This window comes from Colletotrichum phormii, assembly GCF_030913505.1.
Source record: "Colletotrichum phormii strain CBS 102054 chromosome Unknown BDP81scaffold_37, whole genome shotgun sequence".
NCBI lineage: Eukaryota > Fungi > Ascomycota > Sordariomycetes > Glomerellales > Glomerellaceae > Colletotrichum > Colletotrichum phormii.
In genome coordinates this window covers 170,103-184,286 of record NW_026851479.1, presented here as the reverse complement: position 1 = coordinate 184,286, position 14,184 = coordinate 170,103, and the positions used below count along the sequence as shown (strand labels likewise).

General features: G+C 51.3%; 7 protein-coding genes across 7 annotated transcripts; 4 read left to right on the top strand and 3 right to left on the bottom strand.

Annotated features, from left to right (window-relative positions):
- Window positions 1-3: 3 nt before the first annotated feature.
- BDP81DRAFT_154023 (uncharacterized protein) lies at window positions 4-445 on the top strand. Its single transcript, XM_060581935.1, has one exon. The coding sequence runs from the start codon at window positions 114-116 to the stop codon at window positions 339-341; it is 228 nt and encodes a 75-aa protein (XP_060438269.1). The 5' UTR covers window positions 4-113; the 3' UTR covers window positions 342-445.
- On the top strand, window positions 439-1,216 carry BDP81DRAFT_154012 (uncharacterized protein). Its single transcript, XM_060581934.1, has one exon. It carries the CDS (start codon window positions 549-551, stop codon window positions 1,092-1,094), a length of 546 nt encoding a protein of 181 aa, XP_060438268.1. The 5' UTR covers window positions 439-548; the 3' UTR covers window positions 1,095-1,216.
- Window positions 1,217-2,529: 1,313 nt separating this feature from the next.
- Window positions 2,530-4,086, top strand: BDP81DRAFT_455481 (uncharacterized protein; the record flags this gene model as incomplete). The annotated part of the gene is made up of 3 exons (XM_060593067.1): window positions 2,530-2,885; window positions 2,946-3,226; window positions 3,290-4,086. The coding sequence occupies 3 exons, from the start codon at window positions 2,530-2,532 to the stop codon at window positions 4,084-4,086; spliced, it is 1,434 nt and encodes a 477-aa protein (XP_060438267.1).
- Window positions 4,087-4,367: 281 nt separating this feature from the next.
- BDP81DRAFT_485614 (family 76 glycoside hydrolase) lies at window positions 4,368-5,904 on the bottom strand (the record flags this gene model as incomplete). The annotated part of the gene is made up of 5 exons (XM_060595168.1): window positions 4,368-4,870; window positions 4,935-4,962; window positions 5,021-5,265; window positions 5,323-5,428; window positions 5,467-5,904. The coding sequence occupies 5 exons, from the start codon at window positions 5,902-5,904 to the stop codon at window positions 4,368-4,370; spliced, it is 1,320 nt and encodes a 439-aa protein (XP_060438266.1).
- Window positions 5,905-6,192: 288 nt separating this feature from the next.
- BDP81DRAFT_441779 (P-loop containing nucleoside triphosphate hydrolase protein) lies at window positions 6,193-8,374 on the bottom strand. Its single transcript, XM_060591621.1, has one exon. It carries the CDS (start codon window positions 8,313-8,315, stop codon window positions 6,453-6,455), a length of 1,863 nt encoding a protein of 620 aa, XP_060438265.1. The 5' UTR covers window positions 8,316-8,374; the 3' UTR covers window positions 6,193-6,452.
- A 2,961-nt stretch (window positions 8,375-11,335) lies between these two features.
- On the top strand, window positions 11,336-12,152 carry BDP81DRAFT_466186 (Alpha/beta hydrolase fold-1; the record flags this gene model as incomplete). The annotated part of the gene is made up of 2 exons (XM_060594367.1): window positions 11,336-11,749; window positions 11,808-12,152. 2 exons carry the CDS (start codon window positions 11,336-11,338, stop codon window positions 12,150-12,152), a joined length of 759 nt encoding a protein of 252 aa, XP_060438264.1.
- A 735-nt stretch (window positions 12,153-12,887) lies between these two features.
- On the bottom strand, window positions 12,888-14,136 carry BDP81DRAFT_153958 (uncharacterized protein). Its single transcript, XM_060581933.1, has 2 exons — window positions 13,560-14,136; window positions 12,888-13,497 (listed from the first exon to the last, which is right to left on the bottom strand). Exons 1-2 carry the CDS (start codon window positions 13,918-13,920, stop codon window positions 13,007-13,009), a joined length of 852 nt encoding a protein of 283 aa, XP_060438263.1. The 5' UTR covers window positions 13,921-14,136; the 3' UTR covers window positions 12,888-13,006.
- Window positions 14,137-14,184: the final 48 nt, after the last annotated feature.

The following is a 14,184-nucleotide window of genomic DNA, read 5'->3' as shown; positions in this document are numbered from 1 at the left end:
GCGACCCTCCGACGGCATCTCCCCAAGGATGTGAGAGCGTCAGACACGATCAGCGCCAACCCCATCGAAGCAAAACCCGGAGACAGGACAAGTGCATTGAGGACCTTCTGTGGATGGCCAGGTGGAGGCTGGATTCCCTGCGCCGCTTCTGGCTCATGTCGCGACGTCTGATTTCGACAACACGGATTGGTCTTGATACCGTGCGATCATCCACAGTTTGTTCGTTCACGAGATTGCGCCTGCATGATCTTGCGCGTCCTATGTCAGCCTGCATCCGATCCAGCAATTGCTCGTCTCGTCAAGGTCAGTTGGTCACGTTTCGCGAAGGCCTTGGTAACTAACGAGCAGCGACTCCAGCGCGAATTACGAGCAAGACTGCGCCGCAGATTGAAGACTGGGGTTTGAAGGATCCGGGATGCTAATCTCGCTGTTGGCAAACCTGGTTGTTGGTACCGCGGTCATGGGTAGACTGCTTCGAGCATGCTCACACCGCTTCAAAGACCCCATCGGAATCAGGGGCAGCGTCGCAGGTTGCTGCGCCTCTTCCAATGGCAAGACGTCTTGTCCTACCTCGACCCAGCGACTCGGAATCGATGGCTATGGGACCAGCGGAGCACAGATCCAGGGACACGGAGCAAATCGGCCTTTGGTGGATCAGATCCAAGCAAGGGTGTGACAATCATCCTGCTGGGCATCCATGTCGAAAGAATCGAAACGAGTGGTTGGTTTATGTAATTTGTGTGGTAGAGAGATGGAGGGCAGGGCAGCTGTTTTTCTCCTTCGTTGGGAACACCAACCCCGCGTCGAAGTATCCGAAGCAACAAAAAGGCGACGGCCGGGAACAGAGAGATCCAGTCCGCTTGGCCACTAGTAGTAGGCCTGCACAAACGCGCCCTTCACACGGCCGTTTCCGCCAAGGGAATACAGTTTCTGACCGCTACTCTGCCGAAACCCCGGGTTTCGGGACTCTCACATCTCCAGATTCAGTGCAACTGCTCCTTTGCGACATGACTTTGCGATCCCCCTTCGTGATGGTCAAGTCGTCAACCCTGATCCAAGATCGCCCGCATGAACCCCTTGTCACGAGACCGTAGGCTCGGAACAGGAATCAATCGGCTGTTCCACATAGAGAGGGTTCGTCCATTGAGAACTCCCGTAAAAAACCTTAAATCAGGCGGTGAAGAAGTCTATCGTCCTTCTCTTGCTTCTCTTGAAGCTTGCCGATGCAACACCGGACCTTCCACGTAGTAGAATAGAAGCATTCCAGACTCCTGGTCCCTGGATGAGTCTAGCGCTATTGAGCTAATTTTCCGAGGGCACGTCCATAGGATCACCAGTTAAACGACCCTGGACGATGATCTAGGGCTCATTGTGGCTCGACTTGAAGTAATGGCACTAGTTTCAGTTTTCAAATTCGTGGTAGAAAAGATCGGAAAGCTTTTCAGTGTTGTTCGGGTACATGTAATCGTGGTTTTCTTTGACGCGAGGGCGGGCGGTTGGCTCCCAGACCTCCCCTTTGACGCCAAGTGAGTGTGCAAGTTGCCAGAGCAAATCAATACTCGTCATTTCACGACCAATCACAAAGAGACTATTCAGAAACAATATTGAACAGTCTTTACATATGAAAAAAGTTGAGTTGAACAGTGTTGCTGGGTTCCAACTTCCCATGTAGTGAGATCCGTTGCCAAAATTCCGTCCCAGACCACCCGTGAAGCCATGTCGAACAACCATAACCCACCCAAATCGCCTCAAATCGATTGGAAATCAATCCATGGCTTCAACAGACATGTTTGCTTTATCTTGGGCCCCTTTCACATTCTCAATTGCGACCAACGGCACTTGTTGGCGGTGGCGGACGGGGCCAGGATGCCCTGATCGCAATTGCGATCGAGGATTGCTTCTTAGTCGTAAGCCGCCCCGTTGAGCCATGAATCGACTCCCTCTTTCTTTCTCATTCCGAATTCACTTTCCAGAGTATCCTGAAGTTGTTCGCGACTCTTTGTTGTCTTTTCCCATCGTCTAGGGTCCGGCATTTGCGCGTTTGTGTGTAGTTCCGGGTTGATGGCTACTCTCCATGACTATCTGACTTGAACCGAATGGTGCTCAACAACACGCCAAAGAGGTTAGTTATCCCCAATCGGGTGTAAGCCGGACCGTATCCTTGGCCATGGAACTACGCTATAATCATTGAGAGTTGAACTAACTTTGGCGATTTGGTCGAGAGTAGATCTACAAGATCGCAGGGTCATTTTACACGGCAGCAACAGCCTTCGTTTTCACTCGGCTCGGTTGTCAGCAGCGACCCAAAGTACATTGGACCAAGTAACAGACTCACAGAAGCCTGGGTTCGGGAACAGCAAGCCACATTTCCGGCAAACCTCATCAAGCTCTCCGAGCAAGGATTCAAAACCGAGGCCAAAGTCACTGAACATCGTGTTCAGCGCATTTACCAGATAGGAGAAGAGGTCACAGAGAACCTCGCAGCGTTTCAGGAGCCAAGAAAACCACACTTTTGGCCATCTAGCAATCATGGGCGAGAACAGCAAGCGAGTCCGGCAGCGAAGCCGTGAGTCTATTACTCGCGGCAAGTCTAGCCAGGTCTTGGAGGTCAAGCGTCCCAAACTTAGCACCAATGTGCCTGTCGATGTCATCCAGCAACCTACCCCCCAGTCACCGATGGGCTGGTCCAGCATGAAGGACTTCCTCATGACGGAGCTCAGGAGGGAGATGGGACTTCCCCTGCACCGCCATCAATCCAAGGACAACGTCGACGAGAAGAGCGTCAACTTGGCCTGCCCCCTTTTTATCAAAAACCCGGCAGCATTCACTCATGTCCGGAACTCCTGTACTGATGGAAACATCAAGGGTGGGATCGGTAAATTGATGTGAGTTTACGACCCCTGTCGAGGTCATGCAGGTATGGCGTACTGACTTACCCAACCCAGCGAGCACATCAAGCGAGTTCATCTGAGAAGTGACAAGCAGTGCCATCACTGTGGAGCCCGATTCGGCTCAAAGCCAGCGGAATCCAAGTCATCACACTCGCGCAGCTGCACCAAGGTGTGGTCGCCTCACGAACCCCCATTGCTCTCGGAAGACCAACAACGTGTTCTGGAGAACATTTCCGTGAGAGCCAGTGGACAATCGCTCGACTACAAGTATCGCCACAAGCTTCTGATGAAGCTCTACCCCGGACAGGAGGACTGGGCGAAGAAAGTGGAGATTTGTAAGTCAACTCGAGCGCGTATACTACTAATAGCCGGCATGGCAAGCTAACTTAATGGCACAGACCACGACGCTTATTCTCCCTGTCTTTTGCCTACGCAACTCATGTTTGATGCGATGGAAAAGGCTGTGGACAGATGGGAAAGGGGGTACGCCGCACACTACGACTCTGACGGAAGCGATGCCGACTCGGAGAGGTCCCGCGAGTATCGGAGACTCTCCGGATCGAGCCCGAGTGCATCCTCTACCGATGCCTCAAGTGCTTATCCTTCTGCGAGCTCCGGTGGATATAGCCGGACCGTCGGAAACGGCAACGGATACAGCTCACATCACACTTATCACAACTCTGGCTACCAAGACCATAACTGGGGCATGGACAACATGTCTCTTGCTACAGACTCTACACAACACGTTACAACTTCCGGAATGACATCATCATCACGAGAATCGCGAAAGACCCGATCAAAGAGTCGGCCTATCGAGGCTGACTACGCGGGCATGCAGCTCCCGACAGACTACCAGACTTACTCCCACTCCGGTACAGTGGACGACTTTGACGAACTCAACGCCGCAGGCTTTGAAGCATTTGAGCCGGTCTTTGACGTCGTCTCAACTGTTCCATCCGACTACCACTCTTACACCATGGACACTGACCAGGTCCTCCCCTTCGACTACCCTACTCAAGGTCACTACTCAAAAGACACAATCAACCCCAAGGATATACACAACACTTTGATCGGAATGGGATCGGCGACGATGCCGAGGTATCTCATGGATAACGAAGAGGACTCTGGCATTATACTGCAGGATACCCAGGAATATTTGGGCTTTGCTGGTCAAGCTAGGAGGTCTCATAGATAGGCGGGGCTTGGGTTTTGGTTACGACGCTTACGACGAAATGATGCATCATGTCACGGAACTGACTAGGGTGGGCGTAAGGGCGAAAGGGGGTCGTCTTTTACTATGTATGAGTGGCAAACTGGTGTTTTGCTATCGTAATCTCTACATCTTTCTTCTTCAACTTCATCTCGAGACCTGCGCTTTTTGCCCGTGTGCCATGGAACCATTCTGCCGCTTCATTACGCTCCATCTGAAGACATAAATGCATGCCTCGAACATACTCTCGATCCGTCACCCGAGAATCAGAGACTCCAGGCTAGAAGTATGATTGACCCAAGGAACAAGGACATCTTGAAATCTGTTTCAAGTTGCCCACCTCCTGATTCTGGCGTAGTTGTCTGTGAGGTTGTAGAAGTCGGCGATGAAGCCCCCAGCGTGCCACTCGGGGAGTTGCTAGAGCTTCCACCACTTCTAACGGCCTCAAATATCGGTTCCTTGGCATCCCTGATGAGTAGGTTGGAAACCGCAGCTAGAACGTTCAACCCTTCTCCGATACCAGTAGTATTGTGGACTTGAGGATCGACAAATTTGCCGCTGTCCCAGTAGAAGCCGCAGCGATTGCTGACCGTCGAGTTTCCCGGCTCACACTGCTTGATCGCAGCTTCAGCAGAAGTTTTCAATGCCGGAAGCCATTTGTCTACCAAGAAAGGGGCGAGTTGAGTGGCTGAGGAGAGCCGCCGGTGCATATATCCTTTGTAAAAAAGGGTATCGGTCGGACAAAGACCCACGACCGATTCGCAAGCCGCTTCAAAAAATAATGCCATAAGGGAAGAAGTCTTTAAACATAGTATCAGATAGTCCCAGGGCACGGTCACGCCAGATGTCTGAGCCGTTGGTCTAAGCCAGTGTTAGTGATATTGTCTTTAGCTTTTCGACCTCCGTCAGGAAGACATACGTTGTTGTACATGAATGATGCGCCTTGAATGAGCATAGCTGGTGTATACGACCATTGATGGTTAGATATTTTGGTGCAGTTGGTCTCTACGCGAGCCCCGTCATACACCTTCCAGTTGCGGGTGTCAACGAAACCGACTCCAGTGAGCCATTCCCACCTCCTGTCAGAGTATTCCGAGTAAGTCATGTTCCCAGTAAACCGAGCAAGCCGGGCTCCTAGGTTGAAGAAGCAAGCATTGGAGCCCGCTACGCCAAGTCAGCTTCAACTGCATTTAGTCTTATCACAGTAACACCGTTACTCACTATTCTTCCATTCATATCCAACATTCCAAGAAAGAAATTGCCAGCGAAGGCCACCGTTGCATGTATCATCATAGCGGTCAGGTGCTGCTTGAGTCCTCCACACATTCTCAGCAAGGTTGATCCACTTGGTGACTTGGGTTTCACTTCCACCTCGGGGAACCCATACTCGGCAGCCAGGAGAGCCGCCGTGCCCCAGAAACACTGGTCATCATTGGTGAGGGTAGCAGTCTGGTTATCAGGCATGTAATCGCTGATAGTTCCAGCTTGGAACTGAAGTGCCTTGCTAACTGTAGCCCCGTAAGTGTCGTCTCCTGTCAAATGCCAGTAGTCGAGATAGGTGGCGAAGAAGCTGCCACACAAGTACCAACAGTATTCATTATTGTACTCAGACGACCACGGTAGCAATTCCGGCGTCTCTCCGTACTCGTCGCCTTTGTAAAAAGTCATCAGGTCCTTGGCAAGTGACCGCGATGACTCTTTGATGCTGTCCGGGCTGCTGATATCGAGTTCGGCGACCACGTTAGGGAGGTGGCCCAGGAGCCAAAGAGCTCCCGAAAGAGTTGAAACGAGCGGAAAATGCATGATCTGAATGTGCGTAGAGAGCTCTGACGCGATGGGCTCAAGTTAGATATCTGCACACGATGATTGAGAAAGTCTTAAGTGTCAGTGAGCGTAGAAAATATACTTGGAAAAGAGCGTTCAAGGCCACAAGGTATTATCCTTGCGGGCCAGTGAGGTTCCCTCGCCTCGCAATCCGGATCGAAATACAATGACGCCAGTGAGGACCTTTTCGGAAGATGATGCTGGAATTTCGGTACATGTAAGGAAGAGAGTGGAGTTCAAATATTCTTGCGGAGTTCCATGCGTCGTCTCCTCAAGTCGGGCGCCGTTGACTCCTGCAGTGCCGCATCGACTAGCCATCTTCGATTGACGCCGGCTTAGCGCTACCAGCACTAGACCTATTAAGTCGACATGAAAGCTGTTGCCTTGCTCGTATTTACTATGGTGATTATCCGTACTGATGATCAAAAACAACTCCGATTCAAATACGATCCCTTTCAAGAAATTGCCGTAACTCCAATGCCATGCAAAATGCTGGTCGCTCGCCCCACGTTTACTCCTATCATCAATTATTCAACTGGCGCTTTGCCTTCAACTGGCGACTCTGCCTCCTCAGATACCTTCTCTGCTTCTTCCGTGCCGACCGGAGCACTCTGAGGTTGGTCGCCAGCGCCTTTGGTCTTCTTTTCCACGGCCCCTTTGGCCTTCTTCATCTCCGTTTCGCCAGCTTTCTCATTCGCTTCCTCGACGTCAGAGTCCGAAGCGAGTGCCTTGAGCGCCTTCATCTTGAGGGCCTTCTTCTTCCTCACTTTACGCTCACTTGCCACTTTTTTCCGTCGCTGTGCTTCATCCATCGCGGCCTTTTCTTCTACAACCCACGCAGCAATGCTCTTGACGGCCTCTTCTGGTGCATTGCGGTGATTGAGCAAGAACCCCTGTAATTGAGCCGGGGTGAATATGTCGTCTGGGACTTGAGAACTAAATCCTTCTGCTAGTTTGTCGAATGTCGAAGTTTGCGGCTTAAGAGCTTCACCATCTTTGTCCGTGAAGATAGTCTCGGTTAGCAAGTGTGGTCGATACATGCGCTCAAACATGCCCCTTGCACTACCCTTAGAGATGTTCCCCAGATAGATCATTCTGTCGATACGGCCTGGTCTTACGAGGGCTCTATCAAGCTTATGAGCCACATTTGACGTCATCAAGACGATGCGGCCTTCTTGGGACGCGACTCCATCCAAGACATTCAAAAGACCCGACAAAGTGCAGCGGCAGCGTCCAAATGATCTTGCGCTGCTGTCACTGCTGTCACTGTCGTCTGATGATGAATCGTCCGCGTCGAATTTCTTGCGATGCTGAATTCCAATCGCGTCAATATCTTCTAGCAAGACGATGCATTTCGGCGGCAGCGCGGTGAAGAGGTTCTCCAAGTCATTATCATCTCTAATGCTGGGAATATGGAGTAGGTAGAGCTCAAGGTTGAAGTAGCTTGCTAGTGCAAGAGAAAGAGACGTCTTGCCAGTACCGGGAGGTCCGTAGAAGAGATAACCTCTCCGGTACGGAATCCCTCTTTCTGTGTAAAACTTCCTGGTTTTATGATTGAGATACGTCTCGATGTCATCGACAAGTTCTCTCTTCGTCTTCTCATCAAAGTGCACGGTCTCTAGTGGACGTATCGGCCTGAGGATAGTGGTGTCCCAGGTCTCTTGATTGTACTGGCTCTTTGTTGCTCTCACTGTGATGAAGGCCTCGCGCTGCTTGTCCGCAAAGAGTCGGCAATTGTTGAGAAAGTTTTTGACAGGTTGGATGGAGCGCCCCAACCGCATCACGACGAGCGGCTCATTGCCCTCCGGGGCGGCAGAATATTCGTCGGGAACGCCGGTGTACGCAGAGCCGGCGCGTATGTTAGACACTCTTCGGACCATGAAGAACCCTCCCTCATATATGAACCAGGTGGTGCCAAAGGTTGGTAGATATTGCACTGGAACCCTCTTCTCATGGTGGAGGTCGTCTCGCTCGATGGGCTTCCGATAGTACCATGCCTCGTTCTGGATCACCTCAGTGCGAGCTGTCAATATGCGAGTACCCTGTCGGGTGAGAATGTGGGCTCCTAGCCAGTTGAGAACCTCTCTGTTGAGTTTGTCGTTACTGCCGATGGAGATGGAGGCGGTGAAGAATCGGGTAATCCACCAGTAGATCTGAGTGCCCAGCTTCTGAATGCCCGTCAACGCCCTTGGTAATTCTCCTCCTAGTGTAATCAGAAGGATTATTGTGGTGATGTCAAGTTTGAGCCACGTTGTGAAGAATTTGAAGCCTGGTGTCGTGCGTTCCAAGAAGTCGTTGAGTCCCTGGTATAGCTTTTGGGACGTTGCATCAGTGGCGCCAGTAGCACTGGTGAGGAGCGAGGCTTTGGTGAGCCTGAAGAGTTCGCTCATGATTGTTTTCCAAGGTTAATTGAGTAATGGAGGTCTCGAATAATGACAGTAAATTGGGGGCTAGCCTTGGTTTTAAGAGTCTTTCGTAATGTCTTGTGAGGCAACGCACGAAGCCGCGTGAAGCTTCAGGCAGAAACGAGGCTGCCTGGGGAGTCTCACCGATGCCCGCTTACCCTGGGACTCAACTGAAATCGAAATGCGGCGCTAGCCAAACGAATACAAGAATCAGCGTGACGCATGACGGAATGTGGCATAGTCCAATTCGCTGATTCTGGATCGAAAGCTGACGCCGCTTGTTGGAGCCAATCGTTGGACGGAAGCGCATCGATCTGTGACACGGTGAGACAGTCAGTCTTGGCTGCGGCTTTGCCCACAATATCGTGCATATGCACTCGTGATTGTTTTAATGTCAAAACACGCCGTCCCCAACAGATTGGTAAATCGTCCCATTCTCACAAGCAACCATCCTCTTCAACCTTGACTGTGCCAGATCCGGATAGATTGGAACCATCGTCAGTCTACCAAGGTCGACAAAAGGGTAGAGTCTGCAGTTGCTAGGTTACTGCTACGGACAGACAGAAATGGGTCTTTCACTGGTCTTGAAACTACTTTACAGGTTTGCTCAAGCACGCTTTCAAGGGCGCGCACTACTTAATTTTGTCTGCACCACTAAACAAATTTTGAAGTTGGCGATAAGTCTACACGCATGAGTTGAAATGTATCCAGTCCGTCTTTGAGAGTATGAGACATACCGATGTTCACAAGTTTATGAAGTCAGGAGATACTCCATACCACAAAACATTCAGTTTAACTACATTGTTGGTTTGCCGCCCCTTTGTCTAACCTGGCCCGCTGTAGAACATTTCTAGTGCTACTCCCCGTCTGAATAGTAGCTATGGAGACCATGGCTCGTCTTATCACGTCCAGTGCTCGCTGCCTCGCTTCTCGAATCCGAGTCACACTGCCTTGTAGATTGTGAACATCTTTTACTAAACCCATTGTTCTATCCGTGAGTTGAGTTTGGGGCCAGACCTGCTGCGTATAATCGATACCATTTCACATATTTTTTGGGCTTTCAGTTTGGTAGTAAGCGTTGGTGATATCTCTGGACAACCTAGATATTTGAGGATTTCGTGGAGGATCTTGCATGTAGTCAGCAAGCTTAATTTTGCAGCCCCGACGTCAAGCCAATGAAGATAGTGTGCCAGACTAGAACTAAAGCAAGATCTAGGGTGACTGGAGGTCTCCGCCCGCCTTTCTGCCAAGCTGGAAATGCAACAGTGTGCCTCCACAAGGCAAGCCGCAAGGCGGAGTGAGTCTATTGGTCATTGCATGTCAGAATCCTCCCACGAATGACCATTTCGCCGGTATACTCTAACTATTTTGAGGATGGCCTGCATCACATATCGCTCAGCCCTATTTCTTCCCGGGGGGCCTCGTCAGCGCCCGCGCCGCTTCATTGCAGCAGGCCGAACCGGACACGGATAGCTCAAAGACAGTACTCTCCAATCTATCTGCTCAGCCTTTCATTCTTGGAACAGCCGCATGAACCGTTTACGATCAAGACTGCATGAAGGTGACTGAACCCCAGCCACCTTCAACGTGTAAAGCGGACAATGCTGGTCACTCATAGACCTTATCAATCATGCCAAAGGCCGTTCTCTCCTTCTACATGTACCTGCCTTAATCAGCTGTGTCAATCTTCGAGATGACCTGACGATGTGTCTAAAATTGTCGATACACGCGAATCTTGCCCGAGCAACCTCGTAGAATTTGCCATCTCGTTGAAGATTATCTCTGTGACTCTCGGTGGTTGATCTTGCTGTTCCAAATGACTGAGGGTACTGATGGATGTAAGAACCAGTCTCAGATGCCTAGTTTTTGCGAAAGCGGTTGGCGCGGTATGAACTAGCTGAGTACTAAGTACGGATATATTCATGACAAAAACTTTCTGAGCCGGAGAGGCAGCAGGCAAAGACGATGTCAGCCCCCACGTAGTTGTGGATTGAACACTGCTTCTGCCCAACGTCACCCCAACAAAGACAGCCCAGGTCATTGATCGTCGCGCAACCCCTCCATCGATACCCTGCTTCCGAAGGCCCTCTCGTTTTACACGTGGACTGAGGGTCAGACATTCCAAGTGAAGCCTGTAAATACGACGCCAGGGTCGCCTATTACGACGCTGTTGTCAGAAATCGTTGCAGAAGTCAACTTGGCAAGGAAATCATCGGAAGTGTCCCTAGTCAAGGACTCCTTAAGAAGAAAGTCACCAACATGGTCGTCCGGGAACGGTATCTACGGCAGACTGCAAGAGGCACTCCGCCAAAACACTTTTTCTCAGTAGACTTACGGTAGCCGTATAATTAAGTACGCTAAAGTGCCATACGTGCCCTACGTATAAATGAATATGATTACCAATCCCGTATAATATGGCAAGCAATTGCTTGCGACCGGAGGCGCCGTAGATCACGTGAGGGTAGTTGACTGGGCGGTAGAAGTAGGGCCACCGGGGTCTATACCTCCTTACTAATTTCCACTATCTGTATTCGACCCATTACTGGACAATTCGACCCCGTTGGGAAGTGCCGCTGAAGAGTGCTCCGCATTGAGTGTGACGCAACGAAGCCTATGAGTCGTTAGACCCGCACGCAACTCCATAGCTCTCGCGAGAGATGTGGCAGTTGCCGTACGTTAGTGGACTCTATCCAGGGTTTCCCGAGTTCCGGGTTGGGATTCCGGGGAGCTAAAGGCGTGCTAAAGGCGCGTCTTTCAGGGATATCACCGGGGCCGCAAGGTTACCGTTTTACAGAGGAGAGGGGAAAGGATGGATTGCGGTGAGGCGAGGGGCAGACGCGAGTTGAGCGCCGGCTCCCACGATCAGATATCACTCAGACTTAATAACGTGGCAGCATCTTCCTTCTGCCAGTCAATGATTCAAGCTTTTGACTTTTCTGGAAAATTCCCCTGCCGAGCTCACTATCATCGCTTAACTCTTTCACGCAACCCACACGCTATCAACCATGTCTACCACCAAGCCCACTTTCGTCCTCGCACCCGGTGCGTGGCACAAGGAGACCTGCTACTCGCCCGCTCAGGAACTTCTTGAGTCTCGCGGCTACCCCGTTGAGGCCGTTGAGTACCCCTCTGTCGGTGCTGAGCCCCCCACCAAGGGCCTGACAGATGACGCCAACGCTGTCAGAACTGTCCTCCAGAGACTCGCCGATGAGGGCAAGGAGATCGTCCTGGTTGTGCACTCCTATGGCGGTCTTGTCGGAGCCAATGCCGTCGAGGGTCTTGGCTACAAGCAGCGCGCCAAGGAGGGCAAGAAGGGCGGCGTCATTACTTTCGTCTACCTTACCGCCTTCGTTGTGCCCAAGGGCAAGTGCGTCAAAGAGATGCTTGGCGGCCAGTTCCTCCCGTGGATGAAGTTCGAGGTAAGATGATGCTGGAAGACCGTGCGCATGTGTAATTCCAAAACTCACGTTTTTACAGGGCAACTATGTCTACGCCCAGACTCCCGAGGAGATCTTCTACCACGATGTTGCGCCCGAGACCCGCGCCAAGGCTATTGAGCAGCTGCAGCACCAGTCCGCTCAAGTCTTCGACGATGTCGTTACCTACGAGCCGTGGCACGAGATCGACTCCATGTTCTTCTTCTGCGACGAGGACAAGGCAATCCCCCTCGCCGTCCAGCAGGGCATGGCCACTCTCCTCGGCCCTACCGCCATTACCTTCTCTTCCAAGGCCTCCCACTCCCCCTTCCTGTCTCAGCCCGGCGACGTCGCTGAGGGCTTGGAGCTTGCTGCTAAGGTTGGTCAGGAAAGAGTCAGGGCTTAGAGTTTGATAGATTTTGCCATTTGCGTGGAGAGCTCGGCACTTTAGATATCCTGTGAAATTTATGATTTATGACCACATCCTCCTTTGACACCTGTTACACCACCATCAATCGTTCCCTGACTCAGTCTGAGTGTCAGGTATGAATTGACAGTTGATATTCAAAACTCTGAACGCCCCAAATGGAGTCATGAGTCTCTAGTCGCTCTTGATGCAGGTGATCATTGTTCAACTCAAGACGCCTCATGACGGGTAATTTTGCTCAGTGCAAGCTAGATAACCCGGAGTCTTTATCTCAATGGAGAGCATCCTTCCACCTCCAACGTATCTTAACCCGCAATCCTCAGCGATTCGGCCAAGTCAACGAGGTGGTCTTGACTCATGTCGGATTCTGGTGACTGGGTGTTTATAGTTTTGTGTCCGTCAGACCGCTGGCACTCGCTTCGAGCCGTCCCAAGTAGTAGGGTCCCACTACCGCCCATATCGTCATGTAAGACATGAAGCTTAGATGAACACCCACGTTTCTTGCGTCTGAGCGTGCTGCAATGGTACCTTGCCTCGCGAGAATCGGCGGGATCACTCTCGCCGGAGCCAGACTAGGAGCTTGAGTCACAACCATATGTTATCCCCTGCAGACGAGCCGTGGCCCCCTTGGCGGGTACATGTATGCAGAGATGTGGGTGAAACAGTCCAAAACGGGTCGGCAGGCTTTGTCGAGCGGAAAAGTTCCCAAATCAGTCTTGCTGCTGTCTTCCTACATGAGGGGTACGATATCCAAGGTACTTATTCTGGATTTCTCCTACCACCTCAGAGGCGTTTGTCCCATTACTCCCCGCTCCTGAAGACATGAGACTTAATTACAGGACCGATTTCGGCGCATCCCAATGTTTAGGTTCGGGAAAGGAGACAATTGAGTCTTCCATCTTTAGTCCAATCTGCCACCTTCCAAGTCCAGGCCAGAAGTTTTCGTGTTCCCCAATGATGTGGCCCTTTTCATCAGCTTGTCGGATATCGAACCAACCTAGACTCGTCTTCTTCGAGTTTTGGCCTGGCGCAATGCTGCACCAGCGGTCGGTTCCTGGTAATTCATCCTGGCTTCCACTTCCCTTGGGCAGTGGAGGCTGGACGAGAGTTGCGTCCAAGCCAACATATTTCAGGACATCGAGAGAGAGAGGAAACGATGGCACATATGGGACAGACTTGAACTTGGCTTGGAAGAAAGGCGTGGTGCTTGCTGCCGACTCCATAATGTCACCCGATGTGTCGTGAGGGAATACCTTCACAGCAGTGCTCCCATCTGAATTTGTTGCCCAGTCGAAAGTTGCTAGATGTTTAGGAATGTTCCAATCTGTGTGCCTCTTTTGTGAGCAACGAGCTAAGGTGGCGTGGTAAATGGCCAAGGTAACTCACTCTTTCGCCCATTCCAGCACGTGTACTTTTGCGAGACGTATATCCTCGTGATTCTTGCATTCTTCTTCTTGATGCGCTTGCCGTTTTCCTCAACCGTGTACTCATGAAACCCCGGACTCAAGATCAGTTCATCATAGGGACCGACAGGACTTTCGGTATAACGGATGATTTGTATCATGCTGATTCCGCCTAGGGGGCGGCTACCTTCTGGGCGTATGAAGGCCGAGTTGGCTTCAAGCGGAGAGTACGTGATCGTTGGAGGGTGTTCTGCCTGCTTCTTGGGTACCCAGAAGCTGAAGACGTAGACGTCGCCCTTGAGCTTCCATGGTGCAGGGACAGGGGTGATATCGCTTAAAGTCATGACGACATGAGCTCTTCTACCTCGGTCTTTCGGGAGCTATGAGTACCTTAAGCTGACAGACAATGATAGGAGTTACTGGATCACTTCTGTTTGATAAAAATGAGTTGACCGGATGTGGTGGATAGAATAGTCAAACGTGACCAAGAGCATTCAAGAAGAAAGCAGTTGGAACTGGACAGGGCGTGGAGGTGGCCGGCGCATGAACGACCTTCGCCTGTTTGTGGGGAGTAGAACGCCCTGTGGACACTTTATATCCCCAGCCCC

Coding starts and splice junctions, on each gene's coding strand:
- BDP81DRAFT_154023 (XM_060581935.1), top strand. CDS start 114: ATGGCCAGGTGGAGGCTGGATTCCCTGCGCCGCTTCTGGCTCATGTCG.
- BDP81DRAFT_154012 (XM_060581934.1), top strand. CDS start 549: ATGGCAAGACGTCTTGTCCTACCTCGACCCAGCGACTCGGAATCGATG.
- BDP81DRAFT_441779 (XM_060591621.1), bottom strand. CDS start 8,315: ATGAGCGAACTCTTCAGGCTCACCAAAGCCTCGCTCCTCACCAGTGCT.
- BDP81DRAFT_153958 (XM_060581933.1), bottom strand. CDS start 13,920: ATGACTTTAAGCGATATCACCCCTGTCCCTGCACCATGGAAGCTCAAG. Junction 13,498..13,559: donor GTGCTGGAATGGGCGAAAGA/GTGAGTTACCTT, acceptor AGAGGCACACAG/ATTGGAACATTCCTAAACAT.